Source organism: Opisthocomus hoazin, chromosome 18 (genome assembly GCF_030867145.1).
Source record: "Opisthocomus hoazin isolate bOpiHoa1 chromosome 18, bOpiHoa1.hap1, whole genome shotgun sequence".
NCBI classification, from domain to species: Eukaryota; Metazoa; Chordata; class Aves; order Opisthocomiformes; family Opisthocomidae; genus Opisthocomus; species Opisthocomus hoazin.
Window position 1 is genome coordinate 7,762,645 of NC_134431.1, and position 18,026 is coordinate 7,780,670.

The 18,026-nt window shown below is 42.7% G+C and overlaps 1 protein-coding gene across 1 annotated transcript in view; it reads left to right on the forward strand.

The window, feature by feature from the left end:
- The window catches only part of TOP1 (DNA topoisomerase I), a 69,631-nt gene that overhangs the window by 23,219 nt on the left and 28,386 nt on the right, over positions 1-18,026 (forward strand). The window contains exon 3 of the mRNA XM_075438604.1: positions 6,975-7,077. Coding sequence (XP_075294719.1) covers positions 6,975-7,077 — 103 coding nt within the window. The remainder of the gene's footprint in view (positions 1-6,974; positions 7,078-18,026) is intronic.

Below are 18,026 nucleotides of genomic sequence, written 5' to 3' on the forward strand. Positions count from 1 at the left end.
AAAACAGCACGGCAACAGACCTGCAATACCTTTCCAGGGTAAATGCTTTATGTCTATGCTGTCGTTGTGTAAATAGGGCTATTAGGCCAGTAAGTGACATATCCAGTTTCATGTGGGAAGTTTATTTTAGATTCTGGTTTTTTGCTCCAGTGTATCATCCACAACACCATTCTCTCTGAACACTGCCTTCTGGGTATGTTTTTCTGCTTTTGACACTTCTGGCTGCGTATAGGTGTTTTCTGTATATTTCATACCTACAGTTCTGTTTTGTTTCAGTCTGCTTTGCTTTACTGGGGAAAGTGTTGTCTCCGATACCTGGATGCAGTTCTGTTTTCTGTCCAGAAAGACAGAAAACCCTTTTTCCTCCCCCTGTTTTTGGGCTACAGCAATGTCAATCCATTTAAACTGTAGAAACACTGTGTAATCAATTATTAGAACAGCATGATCATACTGTGACTTCCTCCAACTGCAATACAAATATTTTAGAAAAGTTCAAACCTCTTCTAGGCAGGTTACATGGGATTATTGTATGTGGCTTTAAAATTGTGAAATCAAAACATGTGAAGCCAGATGACCAGTCCGAAGTCATAACCCATCTAACAGTGAGGAACCCCCATGCCTCAGACCATGCCAGTTTCTCTGTATGGTTGCTCCTCTGAGCCATATCGGGTCTGCACATGGGCTTTTTTAGCTCTGCACAGTAGCTGCTTTCTCAGGGGAACAGTTTATAAATGGATGAGAAACTCACAGAGCAACCCTTACACGTGGGATTGCTGTTGCCTGTTTAGGTAGCCTGCTAATCCCTTCTCTGTTCGTGTTAAAGATCTTGGATAATGACTAAATGTTACAGTCTTTCTATTTGATGGTACAGTCTGTATATTGTAAAAGTTAGTGCAGCACTAAACTGTTTTCACCAGATGCCCAAGGCAAAAGTACGTGTTCTTTGCCAGGAATATGAAGAGTATTTTAGACACCTTGAACTACAGTCACATGTTTGAATGTTCATAGCCCTTCTTGGCATCATTTCAGCAACTGAACCTTAATGATTTTAATAGTAGTCTTTTTATACCCAACATTCAAGAAATTAAAACTCTAGAATAATATGATTTGGCAAAATAAGTGGTAACTAATGATAAAACTTGAGTAACTTGAAAGTAAGAGGCCTTTTTCTGATAACCTGTGGTTTTAAGATCACTACTTTTGAGGAGGGCCTGTGGGGGAGGAGAAAAATAAGTAAAACTTTCATACAGAATCTTTCTGCTTTGCTTAGTTTTGCATCACAACAGGTGAGAAGGAAATCGACCCAAACAGTAAAAAGCTGCAGTTTTGGAGTCAGTGGTCTAAGGTGGGGGTGGTGTCTCAGCTGAGAAGGGACTAACCCTTTCTCAGGTGACGGGAATGCTTATGAGAAGTTTTTGAACTTGACCAACTTCTGAACCTAATCCGGTGTTACTGAATTACCCCCGTTTCAGCTGCATAATTTAGCAGTGAAACAGGAGGAGTATTTATTAAGACTTTCTTCTCCTTTCCAGAGGAGAAGCTGAAAAGACCCTGCTAGTTTCACCACTCTGTGCTGATAGTAGAGGGCTTCTTGCTCGTGCTTCAAGGTCAGGATGCCTGAAGGTACCAGCAATAGAGAGCGCACAGTACTCATACAGACCAATGATCCTGAAAAAGTCTGGAGAGCTTGTATGCTTCTCTTGTAACAAATAACTAATATTGAGGCATTGGACTTATATTGGGGCAGAAATTTCAGTCACTCATCCGAATCAGAAGTGTTATTGGAGTAACGAGAAGTTAAAAATGTTTTTTTAGTTGGTAATGTGATGAATTTTTCATGCTGTGTCTTCAGATTCAGGCACAGATTTCAGTCCCAAGAATCAAGTAAGCTTAAATCATCTTTCTGGACATCAGTGTAGAGAAGCATTGAGATGAGGCTTCGAACGGATAAAATCCCAGCATACACACTAGCTGAGGTATTTCTGGGCTGTTGAATGAGAGGAAAAGCAGTTGGGGTGTTGCTGGAACCAGAAGGAAAATGCAAAAAGTCTTTATCCCCAAAACCTGGTAAAACATTTCAAAAGAACAAAGACTACTGCCAGAATCCTTTCTGTAAGCAGGTTAATGACATATTCAAATTGTGCCCACAAAAACTTACAAGAAGGTGAACTGAAAGACAACAAATATAGAAGGCTGGTAGATTTATCTGGAAAAGCTACTGTTGACCAGAAATTGGGGTTACCAGGTGTTAATTTGCCAGCTATGTCACTTAATGCAGGAGAAATAAGAAGAGACAGATTGTTGCTCACATCTTTCAGTTCTTACAAAAAAAAAAAAAATTCTAATGCAAAATGATGACAATGGGATACAGTGGAAGTGGGATAAAAGTGGCTGGTGGGAGTGGGATAAAATGGTATCGATAGCATCCCATATCATGTGCCAGTGATACTCTCCCAAATAATATTGATAGCTGTACTGATGGGGCGTACAAGAACTTATGCCCCTCTGTGTGGTTTCCATATGTTATTAGAAAAGCTGCTGTCAAAACTGAAATATTTATGTAGGAAGTAGGCCTCCTTACCTTGATTGTGATATGTAAATAATCTTTTTGGGGAGGGGTGGGGTGCAGAGAACAGTGTTCAAAAGGGTTTTAAGAACAAAAGCAAATGAATTTGTCCCATGAATTAAAACGGTATAGTCCCATAGAGTTGTTAGCAGACTTAATCTGTTAAACCCCAGGGGTTGTTCTCATTGTGAAAGGAGACTGCTCACCTTTGCTGTCCCTGGGTGCTCTTCTTCCCCAGGCAGCAACTTCATCTCTGTTCTTGTCATGCTGTAGTTAGAAATGCCTAACCTTTTACAGCTGGATAAAGAGTAAAACTGGACTGTTCCAGTAATATGTGTATACAAGTATTGCAAATAGGGTTATGACTCAGCCTTTCCCCAGAGGCTTAGCGATGGAGCGAAGGCGGAGGGGGTAGCAAAACAGAGCCACAGACCGAAAGTGCTTAGAATTTCCCATCCTTAAATCAGGCGTCCTTGTAATTAAACAGAGTTGGAAGATGAATCAGTGTACAAAAATGCAGAGCTGCTCGTGATTATTGGAGGTACAGAGGGAATGGCAGGAATAGTACGGGGACTGCGGTAATCTTTTTGGAGACGTACCAGGCTCGTCATTAACAGACAGAGATCCAGTGCCAGAGACATCAAGCTTTCTAGAACAGCAGAGATGCCAAAACCTCTGTTTGGGTTAGAGGATACTGAAGGGAGAGCCTTAGGGGTAATGGATCCTTGCCCAGTGAGCGTAACCCCTGTCCTCACTGTAACCTTGATGCTGGAGAGAGACTTTTTGATTTCTGAAATCCCTTAAATATCACACGAGCTTTTGGGGGTTTGAACTTTGCTCACAGTAGAGAGTGGATTTTGCTAATGCTCTTGGAGAAAGGAATAGTATTTATCTCCTTGTTCAGTGTTAGAGGCAGCAGACATACTTAATGGAAGACATAAAAGGCAGGAAACAAATGTGAATGTGTGATAATGTCTGACCTCATTCTGTAGCTCATGTGAGGCTGGACCCAGTCAACTGCTGATCAGCTGCAAGCTGGGAGAGAGTTACTGGAGGCTGAAAGATTCTTCTAGGAATCAATATGCTAAATATATCAAAGAAGATATATTACAGACAGATCTGTTGATTGCTTCTGTGTTGATGTGGTTTGCTGCGAGGTGGCCCACTGTGTCTTAAAGTTTTGTTCCCAATTCGGTCATCTGTTGCCTGTGTCGTTCAGTTGGAGGTGATGCGGTATTGGTTTTTCTGACGTGGGTACACAAACTGGAGTGAAATAGCTAAATTTGTTTCATGTCAGCCACCAAATAGCTATTAGCTTGGGCTCCTAGATAAAGCCAGTCTGGAACAAAGCATTTTTGTGTGATACGCCGAAAAAAAATTCTGTCCTTTTTAATGACCCGGTTTTCTGCACTTCATCCAGCTCCACCCTCCAAAAGAGACCAAGAGTTTTAATGCCTTCTGAAGACATACGTATGTCATCTCAAGACTATTTAATAAACTCTTTTGAAGTCTTTAGTCTTAACCTACCTCATGGCATTGTGCCAGAAAGCAACACCATTGAGTCTGAAGAAGAGGCAAATATTCCAGTATAGTTCAGTCCTCAGGAGACGTGTCTGGGAGGTAGTACTCTTACCTCCATGCAAGTACTGAATTTAAAGCATTGTCTGGTGTGAGAGGCCGAGTACCTGTCCAGCCTTGACTGCGCTGGGGTGAAAGCTCTCCTGCTGGTGTTTCCCTTCTGCTTTCAAGACCACATGCACAACCTCCCGTTCCTTCCCTAGCCCCTTTGGCCTGCCAGAGCACCTCTATGAAGGACCTTCCTGCTAGAAATCCTTCAGTAGACAGCAAAGGAAGGCTGAGCAGTGACAAATGCTAGCAAGCAGAGCTAGTTTAACTGGTCAGGCACTCCGCACTGCTGTACCAGACTTCAGTTGTCTGAAAATACCAAATCATTGTAAGCAGTGCAGAGGATTGAGGAAATAGATGTCTGACTCCAGTGTTTCCAGAGTATAGCCCTGGAACTACTTTTGAAGAGCAAATACTAATTTCAGCTGGAAAGCACGAGTCAGCTGGAAAGGAATCTGGTGATGAAGGTAGAAGATTGTTCTGTTTTCCACTTTTTTTTGTAAAAAATAATCTTGTGGCTCTAAGCTCTGAAGAGAATAGCATTGAGCTCAGTTGCACACGTTTTCCGTCGATTGGTTGGTAGAAAAAAATTGACTCTGTGGTGGTATGTGCCTCCTTAAAAGGCGAGTATGTTGTGAGTGTACATAGTTCTATGTATAGCATCACGATGGTTTTTCTAGCAATTTACCTATTCATGAAGTGTAAATAGATGGCTGTTCGCTTCAGCCGGTGCTTTAGGAATCGGTGAGTAAACTCTCTGTTGAATAAAACCCAGGCAGTTTGCAAACAGCCTGAGCTTCCAGCTCCTGGCTAAACTGAAGAATCGTAAGTGTGAAAAGCAATGCGAAAACATTTTTGCCAGTAAAATGTGTGTTGTCCTGGTGGGAAGAAGGGTACTGAGAAATTGCTTCTTGGCAGTTCAGAGAGTGTAGGTGTCCGGTCCCCACACAATTTGCCAGAGATGCCTGCAAAGCTCTCCCTGTTGTGAAATAGATTTTGCTGTTTAGGTACTTGAAAACTCTTAGGTGTTTTATGGTGTAACACCAGATGTTCCACATAACCTGCCACGTGCCTGTTTATCAAAAGGTAGAAAACTAAATCTCGTGCTTTAAATGTATATACTGCATACACCAAAGCGCTAGGAAGTGTTGCCAGGTTCAGGAGGATCGAGGAAAGATGCAGAAGGCAAGATGGAGGCTGGAATGTCAGCATCCGTATGTCATTTTATGTTGCCTTACTGCAGGTGTCTGAAAACAATACCTGAAGTTATAGAAAGCCATAGATTAAAATCATATTCTGTGGAAATGTGACTGTGAGTACGTTTCCACTAAAACCAGTTGAATGTTTTTTGAGACTAAGAGCTGGTGTCTGTTAAGGAGAAAAATGAATTTGTGGCTAAAGACTTGGAGTCAGGAGGATGAGGCTTGTTCCTGGCTCTGCAGTGCATTTCCCACGTGACTCTGAAAGTCACCAAATCCTTTTGTTGCGGTTTTCTATTCTTAGTGCAGATATAGTAGCCTTTTTAGAGGCATGGTAACATCTTTACAATTAATTAAGCATTAATACCTTATGTCCAAGATCTCTGGTGGAAATTCTGGCGCTATCATCTGAAAACAGTTGCCAAAGTCAACACAGCCTCTGAGGTATCCTGAGGAGTTTACTTAGTTTTAGTTGCTTTGAGAAGCATGTTAAAAACAAAACAAAACCTGGGGGGAGTCATTGGGCATGCACACATTGTTCCCAACATTACAGTGACCTTGGCTGTAAATGAGGTGGGTTTGACATGCTAGCTCAGCTCCTTTTTGATCTGTTTATAAACAACATTTAAGGACCTAAAGATGCTTTTAAATGAGTTTGTTTATGATTCAACTGTGTTGCTCTTTTTCTGTGCTGGATCTGTTTCTTTGGTGATTTAAAGGACTTCATTGTACAGTACAGTTGTCACTGAGGATGGAAAATGTCACTCAGTAGGAGTTGATACCAGTAAAATTACTGTGTTCTTGTAGATTTACTTGAATGCCATCTCCCATTTCTGACCTGTCACTTAACTTGGACCAGTCCCAACCTGTGTAGGTGGGTTACCACCAGCACATACTCATTACAGCTGTCATGTTGGATTTTCTTGGTGGGGCTGTTTCGGAGGGAGGTGTCTCCTGCAGGAGAGAAGCACAAGGAGAGAATTCCTATTTTTGTTTCCTTCTCACCCATTCTTTTCCTCTTCCGTCGTTACTCCCCCTTTCCCTTGGTGTGTGCCCGTCATGCCATACACTGTTGGGGATAAGAATAAGATGATCTTAATCTGGGGGGATGGGGAGGTGTGCTTTGTCTAGACTAGATACTCGTGGAAGTACCAGTCTAAATTCTAGGATTCGGCAGCCTTAATATTTCAGCTTTATGCTCTGTTCCTGTATCCTTATAATCTATTTGACATGAAATACTTACGGGCATAGGAAGCTAAGTTTCCCATCTGCCAAATAAGATTGAACTTGCTATAGCCGTACTTACCTATTTAATAAGAAGAGTTGCATTTCTTCAGGGTCTGTAAAGCATCTAAAGGTCGTTGAACTAAAGACCATATAAATGCAGCTGTTGCCAAGATGAATTAACTTGTGCTGCAGGAACAATGAATCCATTTAGGACTCTGAAACTAAGTTTTTTTTGTTACAAATTTTGAATGACAGAAAATACTGGTATGGGGTGGGGAAACATGTAGAGGTTCACGAGGGAGGCGTGAAGTTTTCTCCCAACTTCATTTCTTAATTTTTTGCCTCTCTGCTTGCAGATTCTCACAAACACAAAGATAAACACAAAGACCGAGAACACCGGCACAAAGAGCACAAGAAGGACAAGGAAAAAGACCGGGAAAAGTCCAAGCACAGTAATAGGTGAGGAAAAAGTTGATGAAGTCCTCATAGGCTAAAACTGTTGCACATGCAGTCTTTCAAGAATTGTTCTCATAATGTATGAGGACGGAATTGCTACCTTTTGAGTGTGGTTGATATGAGTGTAGGTGCTTTAAGCCTAACTTCTGTCATTGCATGTATTTGCATATGGGTAGCTGAAGTAGTTTATCTTGCAAATGTGAGCCAATACTAATGTATAAAAGATTATTGTAGCTCAGTGTTATTAAAGGCATTGAAAACTAGTTTAACCTCACCTTCATGAAGATTGATCAGTTTTGTTCATGATCTTTTTGTGTGTGTGATTCCAATTGTCAGAAATGTGGACCTCTCTTCAGTGCTGGCATAAACCTCACTATTTTAACATAGGCAAACCTGATGTGACTACTAAGCCTCCTAATAATGAGAAGTGTCTGGGAAGGTAGTCCACCAGAATGGTGGTGATGTCCTTGGCCTGGTACCACAATGGCTGGATATCTCAGCACTGTGAGGTGGTATTATGAACAACTTCTGGGTTAGATGATGAATTTGAAAGGATAGCATGCTATTTTGTCTGATGCCATTGATACACTATGCTGCCGCTGTACAGGGAAGATGTTTCATGCCAGTCACCTGCTGTATCATCCACACTGAACACAAACACTTATTTACTCTGTGATGACCTCTAGCTCTTGAGGTGGTGATGAATTCCGCGGTCCAGTTGATACCCTAGCTTAGAACCTGCAAGAGCCAGGGTGTGCTGGTCTGTCTGTGGTGATTTGGTGGGATGGAGCACAGGGCAAGTATGTCACGCACAGGATGTTACTCAGAAAGGCTTTCCTAGCTGTAACTCCTGACATGCAACTGCCGCGGAGCCTATAGTGACAGTGAAGCTTGTAGAAAACAGTCGCTGCAGGGTAAGTTTCTGTTGTGACACTTGGTAGATGGCAGATAGTGTTTATGCTATGGCCAAGCAAGTGTCATTAATTAATTGCTGTGCAGCTGTGACAACATGATCTAAAGACCAGGGAAAAAAGCTTGGTTAACAATGTTTCCTATTAAAAAAAGAAGCTGGGAAAGGAGAGAGTCTGTGCTGAGCAGTGGGTTTGTTTTATTGGGGTCACACTTTGAGTCTTCTGTGACCTTTGGAGAAGTTACACAACCTTTCTGTTCGATAATATGTTTCTTCTTTTTTTTGAAAGTAAATGGTTGATTGGAGGGGGGTGGGGGAATCTAGGCTAAATAACCTGCAGCATTTACTGGCTTCCACCACAAAGATAAAATGCTTTGGACACACTGTTTGCACTCTTCTTTGCTCACGTATCAATATTGCCTTGATTTCTGATTTTCATTGTTTGGATCTTCAAGCATGCATCCCACAGTGGACTGTCTCACGTTTCCAAATGTTCATTGCTTCACTTGAAAAACCATTTTCCTGCAACCTTGGCAAAGTACATCCTTTTGTAAGGAGTGCTGTAAGCACTGTGTTTAAATTTCCAGAATTCATTAATGATTTGACCTTATTTATGTAGGAGTTGGAAATGTTCAGCATATTTTTAACTGGAAGAACTAATTATTGCTTATAACTTGAAGCTGCAGGCTACTGACTGTGTAAACAGCAAATACCAAAACAATGGAGAGGAGATAAGAATGGCTAATATGTTTTCTGTGGTGTAGCTCATGAGATGGTATGTAATCATGGTTTATCTTGAAGCAATTCCTTCCTCCCTGCAGTGTTGCCTTGAAATCCCTCTGAGAAAGGCATCGTGTTTTCTAGGCACTGTGCCTAAAGCTTCTGGTCACTTCCAGTTGTGTATTAAGCGATCGTTTGTCCTGTGAGCACAATATACTGCGTCTTGGAGTCCCGCGATAGGCTACAGCTATGTGGATGCCATGACTGAGTGCATGCATGAGCAGGGGGTTTGTCCAAGGCATCTTCTGTGGAGAGGTTGCTTAATATTGCCTTGGCCCGCAGGCCCCTACACAAGGTGGGACTGCTCTTCCCCAGGCTCCGTGCGCAGCTTGTGAAAGTTTTCTGTAGTGTGTGTTCTGCCTTTCAAAACTGCCACCCTAAAAATGAGTGTATTAGAGTCCTGAATAGTGAGATCCAGTCTGGAAGGTGGTACTCGGGGAAGACAGTGTGTGCCAGCATGTGGGCGGTGCTCTGGTGGGTCCCTCCTTCAGGAGTGCTCTGAAATCTCTGCTGCCTGTTGCCTGGCTGCTTGCTGTGGAACGTCAGCCAAATTCTAACACGAACTTGTTAGAAATATTTGACCTCGTAATTGAAATTTACACATTTCTTCCGCAAACCCTCCGATTCAGCTGTCATCCACGTAATTACACAAGTGTAAGTTGTGTCTGTGAGGAACAGATTTTAGGTGACCGTTGCCTTGTGAAGGAGATAGCCCAGCAGCTCACAACGTGAGGGTGGAGGAAGTTCTGTGGTGAGCAGGGAATTGCTTAGAGGGGAGTTGCTGGAAGGACCTGAATGGAGCATGTGCTTGTGGCCAGGCAGCTACCAAGTGTTCACGGGGCAGGTATGAACCCAAGGGTGGCAGAGGCTAGACCAAGTTATGGGACAAGACGGGGAAGGACTGAAGCAAGCCAGGTTTCTGTTCAGGCTCCATTACTACAGTCACTGCACTAAAATACTTTCCTGGACAAAGCCAAGATGAACAGAGAAGTCTGAATTTTAGAATAGCTTATGTGACTGTCCAGTGTCCATCGCTGTCATACTGCTAAGCTGGTGGGTTGCACTGGGGAGGGGGCATTTGATCAATTTGCCATTTGTAATAGTTTTTAATTTTGCCAGTAGTGGGAGGGGAGGAGATTGCTTTGTGGGCAAGCACTGGAGAATTGTCCTCTTTCAGAAGGGCTCTTAGCTGTGATGTAAGAAGGCCGAAAGCAAAATTGTTCTTGGAGGAAGAAGAGTGAGGGCTCTGTGATTGCCTGCGCTTCATTAGTTTTGAAAATCTTTGCTTAGCCTCTGTAATAGAGCTGTTCAAAGGGCTGGTTCTAGGTCCAGTTTATTTCAATACTTGGTTGTAATTGCCATCACTGCTGAAAAAGATTCCTCACGCTGAAATGTAGCTGCAAATGGAAGTGCATCGTCGGCTGTGCTTACTAAACAGTGATACTCATTTTTCAACCCATCTGCGGCTTAGACAAAGAGTTTTCTTGCCGCTGAGCTGGTAGATGTCTGTCTTCCCTGGTGTCAGCCAGTTGTGCTTGCAAGCTCACTGAAAGGTGTTGCATTTGTCGCAAATGGGTTCAAAACCCATGGAAACTCTTGGCCTGGAAGATTTTCAGACAGGCTAGAAAATTATGTTTCCAAATTTTTCAAGTGTGCAGCTAGGAGAATTTTTCTCAGTGATTAACTTATATTGGTTTTCTTTTGAAAAGCATTTTCTTTCTTGCCCGTTGTTGAAATCGCACCTTCACCTTGAATGGGCACCTTAAGTGTGTTTGTTTTTCTTGGATAATGTCTGCTAGGTAGTGTACTACTGACAGCAACTGGCCAGCACCAAGTTTGCAACACTTGTCTTTTTGTATAACAAGATTCCTTTTAAAAGTTCGACAGCTTTTAAGCCCTTTGCAGCGAGAGAAGTGGTGAACCTCTGTGTGGTAGAAGGGATTTTCATGGTTGCTCTTCATCTTATTACAACTTGTAAAGACACTACTGGGTCAAAGGTCTTGTTTTCATAAACAAAGGTGCCGAAGTACCCCTTCCAAAACCCAGCACCACAGCAGTGCCACCGTGTTGCTGTCCCTCCACTGTGACCCTTCAGCACCTCCCATCTGCAGCAAAGATGTTGGCTGAACCCAACTGCGGGGGCCCACGGCAGCCTCTACCCTGCTGAGAATGGTGACAGCCATTTTGATGGGGGATATTTCTTCACAGAAGTGTTTTGAGGGCAAAAAATCTGCCTGTTTGTACTGAAGTTTCTACTTTGACAATGAACAACAAGTGAAAAGTAGCCTTTACTCCATTAGAAATTTACCAAAAAATGTACAAGAACATGGATTTTCCAATGGTTTTTACCTGTATGGGGAATTTCTAAAGCACTTGATAAAAGCCTGCCACCTGTTGCTAAAATTGAAACTGAATCTTTAAGATAAGTTTATCGTAGCTTAATAGAATTGCATGTAAATACTCAAAAAATCCATTCTGTATTTCAGAAAAGCTGCAGTGTTATTGCAGATGATGTGCTGTATCTTTGATAAGTCTCAAAGAGGTTGAACGGTGCTTGAGCAGAAATGCAAGCCGTTGTTGGTGGTGAAACTTGGGTTTGTACTTCCGTGGCATTTCGTACAGAGTGCATGGCGAGTCCCCTGATTGCATTCTGAGAAGCACAGTACTGCATTGGATGTTGTACATGGTTAAGAGCATTGTCTGGTTGTGTTTGAAGCAGATCGTTTTTATGTCTGTCTGTAATAGTTTGACAATTTCATTTCCTGCCCGGTACTTAAATAAGGCTGTTAAAATAAAACCTGCACCAAGAATTCCAATGCAGGAGAAAAATGTTTTCTGTATCCAGACTTTGAAGGATCTAAACTGCCAAGATAAGTCTCAGAAATACGTAAAGTAGATAATTTTTGGCTTCATATGGCAGAAGTGTGTGGAGTGGTATGTTGAACTTCTTAATTTTGCTTCTTGCTTTCCTCCTCTCCTATTCGCAAGATGACACTTCTGTATCTGAACCACTCATTTACAGCTGTAGTAAACTGGGAGAGAACATTTGTATGCCTCAGATCTTCTCCATCACCCCTCAAGGAAAGAAAATGCAAAGCCCACTTAAGAAAAAAGCATATCAAAGAATAAATCCACATTGCTATCAAGCTATCTCTATCAGGCGAAGTGTTTTCTTGTGCTCCTTTTCTCAGCCCTGTACTTCCCAATCCTCAAAAGAAAATCTAATACACACCCATTAAATATAAATGTCGGTGGTTAAAAAAATAAAATGAAACTAATCTGATGTGGCAATAGGATTCTGATCTGTGGGAGACAAGCATTTCAGACAAGTAGACCATGTAAAATAATGGGTCCTTTGAAGCCCAGACTTGTTAAAGATTGGTTTAGAAGCGTTCGCAGTAACAAGTGCTTTTCTGCCAGGTGTCTCAGGCTTTGTGCATGGAGTGTGGGCTGCCAGTAGACTGAGTGCAGAAATGGCTGCGACAGGGAATGGGAGTAAAGAGGCTGCTCTTGCAGCACTGATCCGTGTTGTCAATGTGACAAGTATCTGAGCCGCAGGAAATAAAAAATCTTCTGTCAGATTGCATATTTCCTCCATTTACTAAATCTCTTGTGATCACAGCTTGAGATGAGCAGAAGCATGGAACACGTAAGGGATTTAAGAAGATGCCAGTCAAGTTCAGGTCCATAAGTTTTATGGTTTTGCTAGGAAAAACACAGATTCCAGGCATTTGCTAGTTGTGAATAAAGGTAAATTTCAGCTTAGACTTCTTGCACACATCCTCTGATTTATTATGTGATCGAAACTGCTATGAATTGTGTGCACTGGGGGCAGGATGAGACAGGGATATCTGACATAGGGGAAAAAGCACTTATAAAAAACCATTTCAGCACCCTCTGTTCCTAAGGGTGGTTTTGTTTTTATTCCCTATTTGAGTGCACAGTTCACCTTGATCAGCTTTCTGATGTGACACTACCTTCCAGTAGTAAAAGTTTTTTATTTTCATTTAGTATACCTCATCTCACATGTCCATTGAAAGTGTATGCCAAGCCTGATTCTTGTCTCCATGTGCAAACGTTCTACTTTGTAATACTTTTATCAGCTGTTGATTAGTCCAGCTTTTTATCTTGTTCCTCTTGCTGAAGGCTTGATCTATTATCTGTGAAAACTGGTGAAAAGACTCCTTTCAACTCTGAGAACAACGGTTTCAGGGCTTTTTGATTGTATTGCCGAAATCCCAGCAGAACCATTTGGGCTCACGTGTTCATTCCCCGTAATACCATATGATGACCCTCTAACAGTGAGCACAAATTACTGCAAGCCAGCTGAAAACGTCCTTCGCTGGTGCGCCTTCTGTTGCTGAAATGCTCCCTGCACACTCAGCCGTTCCTTGCTATGCGTTAGTCTGAATGTGATCACAGTTTTCCATTAATACTGTATTACGTCAAAGGAGACATGGGCTGCGTAACCTGTGCTCTGTCCCTATTGTGTTTTTAGATTCCACTAAAATCACAGCTCCCTGTTATTTTACGCTTCGGTTGCATTGTAACAGCTCCTGAGTAGGCAGGCAAAGCTCTGCTTGCAGCAGGCTCTGGTGCTTGCTAGTAGCAGATTCCCAGTCACAAGCTAATTACAGCTGAGAAAACGAGAGGAAATAAGAGACACTCTAGATAAAGCATCCTTCGCAGCTTGTGATTTTTGAAGCTGGAATGGAAAGGGCCTGGGAAGGGATTATTAACGCACATAAATGGCACCTGAAGAATGCGGTGTTAAATTACTGCGAAGCTCTGGTAGTTTGAAGAAGGAAGCTGCGATCTGCACATCTGCCGTTCTTTGGAAACACTTTCCACTTACGACTTTCCCGTGTGATCGTAGCCTGAGCAGCTGCTGCCAGGTGCCTGTGCTCCCTTCCTCTCCCTCTCCTCTCTCCTGTCCTCCTGCAGGCATCCTCACAGGGAAATACAGCCCTGCTTTCAAGGGAAATGGCTGATTCTGTTGCATTCACTGCTTTGTGCACTTCAGCGTGAGCTCTCCAAGGCCTTCAGATGTCCTTGCTCATGCTAAAACTCGACGGTGAAGGACAGTAAGCAAACTAGGAAAAAGGCTGTAGTGCTTTAGGAGATGCATTTCTACTCATCTGGCCTTTGTCTGATCTAAGCCAGTACCATGACATGTCTCTAGATGATGTAATCCTGGTTCTGCCTGTATTAACACGGTGTCCTACTGTACTTTATTACATTAAAAAAAAAAAGACAGTGCAGGTTGTCAATATTAATAACTTCAGAGATGTAAAACTCCGAGTGCCATTGCAGTGGTTCAGCTGTAATGTTCTGGGTGAAAAGGAAGATCTTATTTTGTCAGCAAAGCTGGGTATTTTTGAAACAGATTGGGAGTAGCTGTTTTATGATCCAATTGTCCTCTCTTCAGGTTAACTTGCACTGAAGCCTCCCTCTATCTTGTGGGGGTTTTGCTGTCCTACTTCAGTGCCTGCAAGCTGGCTTGTTGGCAGAGGGATATGTGCAACAAAGGCAACGAAGGATCCACAGTGCTCCAAGACATGAATTCAAGATCAGATTATCTTGGGTGCATGCGATCTTGAGACCTTTTTGTTCGGTTGTGTTTCATTTCTTTAAAGAAAAGGGATTATATTTTTTTTTAACAGTTTTGAATCAGCCAGGAAGACAGACTTTGGATCTTTAAATTGTTCCCTATCCCTCCTAATAATAGCTTTAGGGTTGTCTGAAAATAGGTTTCTTATAGAAGGCTGACACCTCTTCTTCAGAGTAAGGATGGCATCCTGTTGGCTTCTCTTTTCTTTTGAGATTAGCCGGTGGTTAAGTTGTGCTCCCCTGGAGGCTCGCAGAAGTGTCTTAGCCAAATGAAAGACCAAAGCTGCTCAGCTTGCTGACTGAAGTCAATATCTGTGCAACTTGCTTTGCTTTTGGAGGCAAACAAAAAGTTACTCCTCTCAGGATTGTTGCTTGAGGCCTTTGTTATCAGCGTATTTCTAAATGAGCTTTTCTGAGCGATGCAGATCTCAGGCCCTCCTAGGGAAGGGCGGCATATGCCTTCGTCATTGCACGTGTCGGGAACATTGGTCTGAGTTATTGAAGGCAGGGCTGCGGTCCAGTGTCTAGAAACACGTAGGGCTGACAGGCAGTCTACTTACAAATGATGGAAATAAATTCATACCTTTTTTTTTTTTTTTTTTTTACATTGGAGCGAGTAGCATGTGAAATCAGATTTTTATCTGGGGAGTTTCTTCCAGTCACGGACCAGGAGCAGCAGCCAGCAGGGCCTCGGGGCTAGCCACTGATACTGGTCATTTGAAAATCACGCTGCGGAGTGGAAGTGGAGACAGAATTTCCTTGGGTTATCTGAGCCTACGTTCCTTTGGTGAGCAACTTACTGCTCACTGCAGAGCAAAGGGGAAGGACAGTCTTGTGATTAAAAAATAAAAAACAACTAAGACTGAGTCAGGAGTCCAGACTTCTTGATTCTGACTCTGGTGCTGCGAACTCTTAGCTTTAGATTAGATTGCCTAACAGCTGTTCAATGGTGGCTGTTTAATCTCTTTCAAGACCTGTGTCCTTTGAGCTTCTACTAATGGAAGCCGATGTTTTTAGCACTTTTTTTTTATTCCAGCTGTAGTCTGTAAGCGTTCAACACAGAGAAGAATTGTCGCTGCTTCTCTAGGTCAATGGGATTTTCTGCCTTTCTCAGTATTGGCTTTTCAGATGTAGATGGTCATCTATTAATTTGCTTGTAGTCACGTTTTGTGTACATCCCAGGGCTCTACCGGTCACATACTGAAAGCTGGTGCTTTTGGCTGCTAGTGAGAGTGAGTATGGTACTTTTGAAAACTTTTTTTTTTCCCTTTTTTTCCCCCCACTATTCCGAACTCTCAAGCAACAGACACTGACGTGAACTTTACCTGAGAGAACTAACTACATCGATTGCCGTGTGTACCATGCTTTGAAAATACAAATTGTTGTCTGAGTAAAACATGTTATTTCAGGTAGGATTTAAATACCAAATAAGAACAAGAAAGAGTCAGAAAATAGAAACGAGCAGGCTTGCAGAGAACAAAATGGGTCCAAGCCTTGTGTGTGTGTTATGTTTTTTCCTGTAAGATGATATGCCTTTGTAATTGTAAAGCTTAAATCTTTGGCAGATGAGATACCTAGATATGAAGTGAGAATTTACAGACCTTCCCGAGTTTAAAAATGATCAATAACATGTGGAGCTTGTGCTTTCAGACAGTCAGTGAATCTAGTTGGAGCAAAGGAAGGAGGAGTAGGTGTCTGGAGTCTGAGAGACTGATGGTACAGAAACTGGGATGTCAAATCTGAGCAAGAGTAGCAGGCATCTCGTGGATTTCCAGGCTCCAGTGTCAGGATGTTCTGTGTGCGTACTTGCATGTCCTGATCACACAGTGTACATAACACGTTCTGCTGGGTAAGAATAGTCTGCAGTTGTTGAATCTTCACTGGCAGGCAACATGTGGTGCTGTGTGTCTTATCTACAAGAATTTCCAGAATGCCGGTTGCGTTTTGATGTTTAGATACTCCTTTATAGTTTAATATGTAGTATAAGGAGGTTGCTAGAGAGTTAAAATGAAACTTGTTTCTCCTCTTTACTGATCTTTTTTTAATGCGACATGGTACATGAATATAGTGATTTCCTTCAGAGATGGATTTTCATGCTTTAGCTGCTTGGGCTTGGAAGGCCAGTGTGTATTTATTGGAGTGTGTGCTACTCTGAGCTTGAATAATTCAGACTGTTGCAGGTTCAGGTCCGTTTGTGCTAGTGTTACGTGAGGCTCTGAAACTCTCCACCTTGGACTTTACTCTGCACTTCTACAGCTGGGTGTGGGTTGGCGTATTTGTGACTGTGGTTGCTTTCCTCTTAAGCTTATGCAAGCTTTATGGGAGCTGGTTAATGTGCTGCTTGCTTTCTGTAGCCATCAAACATCCAACCCTTTGCAGTCTGTGTTCTGTGATAGAAGGAAGACTTGAAGCCTGTATTGTTTTTAAAAAACCACGCTTTTACCTGGTGTTCCAGGCTTGTGGGTTTTCAGGGCTGTTCCTCCTGTTTGGTTTCGGCTTGCACTTGAGTGTTGAAATAACTGAAATAAGGAAGCAACCTATATCTAGTAGAGCCTTGCGTTGCATTGTTTAGACCTAAGGAGAAGCAGAGTGCATCTCAGAGAGCAGCAGCGATGGGAGTCGAGTGCTGAGGAAGGAGGAGTGTGAACTGGCACTGTGAGGAAGGCAGCTTGCTTGGTGCACTGTGCCTTTGGCTTGCTTAAGCCCAGAGTGACCTTAGGGAGTCCATACAGCTAGAAATGTGTATGGAAGGCCCGTTGAATGGACAAGCTTGCTGCTTGGCATCCACAACAGTGCTGCTAATCCTCATAGCCAGTTCTTGCAGTTCCTGTTGGGAGTCTCCTGAGAGCGTTTCCTCACTTTCTGGCTCTAAGGGTCAAGTCATTCCATGAGAAAACTAATTTTCATTTGAAAACAGCCATGTGTCCTTGTAGTTGATAAGAAAAACTAGAAATGTGATCCAAATTTACTCAAACGTCTCAGAAATCAGAAGGACGTAGACACGGAATTAAAAAAAGTTGATTTTCTTCTCCTTGGCAGCATTTTTTTCTTCTGTTGTGAATGAAAAATTCTGGGTATTGAAACTCTCAATACGCTATCCGTAGCACCAGACTCTGAGTAGTGGCAGACCAGATTCTCGCTTGGAAACACCTTTGGTGAGTTCCTGTCCTGCATGGCAGGGTAATGTCGGCCAAGCAGAGCTGGTGAGGCACAGTTGACAAAGCAGCTCCGACTGAGGACTGCAGCATTATTCCTGCCTTTTCTGTTTGACTTTGCGTAAACACAAGGACATCACATACCCTGTTTGCTCTGGTTTTCCCATCTGTGTGGGAATGATAGAGATCAGCGGTTTTCTCTTTAAGTTCCAGAGATGAGAGCTGCTACAGTGACAAGCTGTTGTCTGAGCAAAAGCTGACATGGGCATTGATGGGACTGGTGGCTCTATTCCAGTGACCTCTTATGTGGACTAGGAAAAAGAGGAAAAGCAGAGACAGTGGGAATTCAACCTAAAGTGCTGAGCTTGAAGTGTAGCAGCTGTGGATTTCCTCAGCAATCCAGGCTGACAGGGGTTTTCCTGAAGTGGAGTGCTTGGCGGCTGTGGTTTTGTGGTATGTTCCCCTCCTGTTCCTCTTCCTCCCGAAGAGAACGGTTG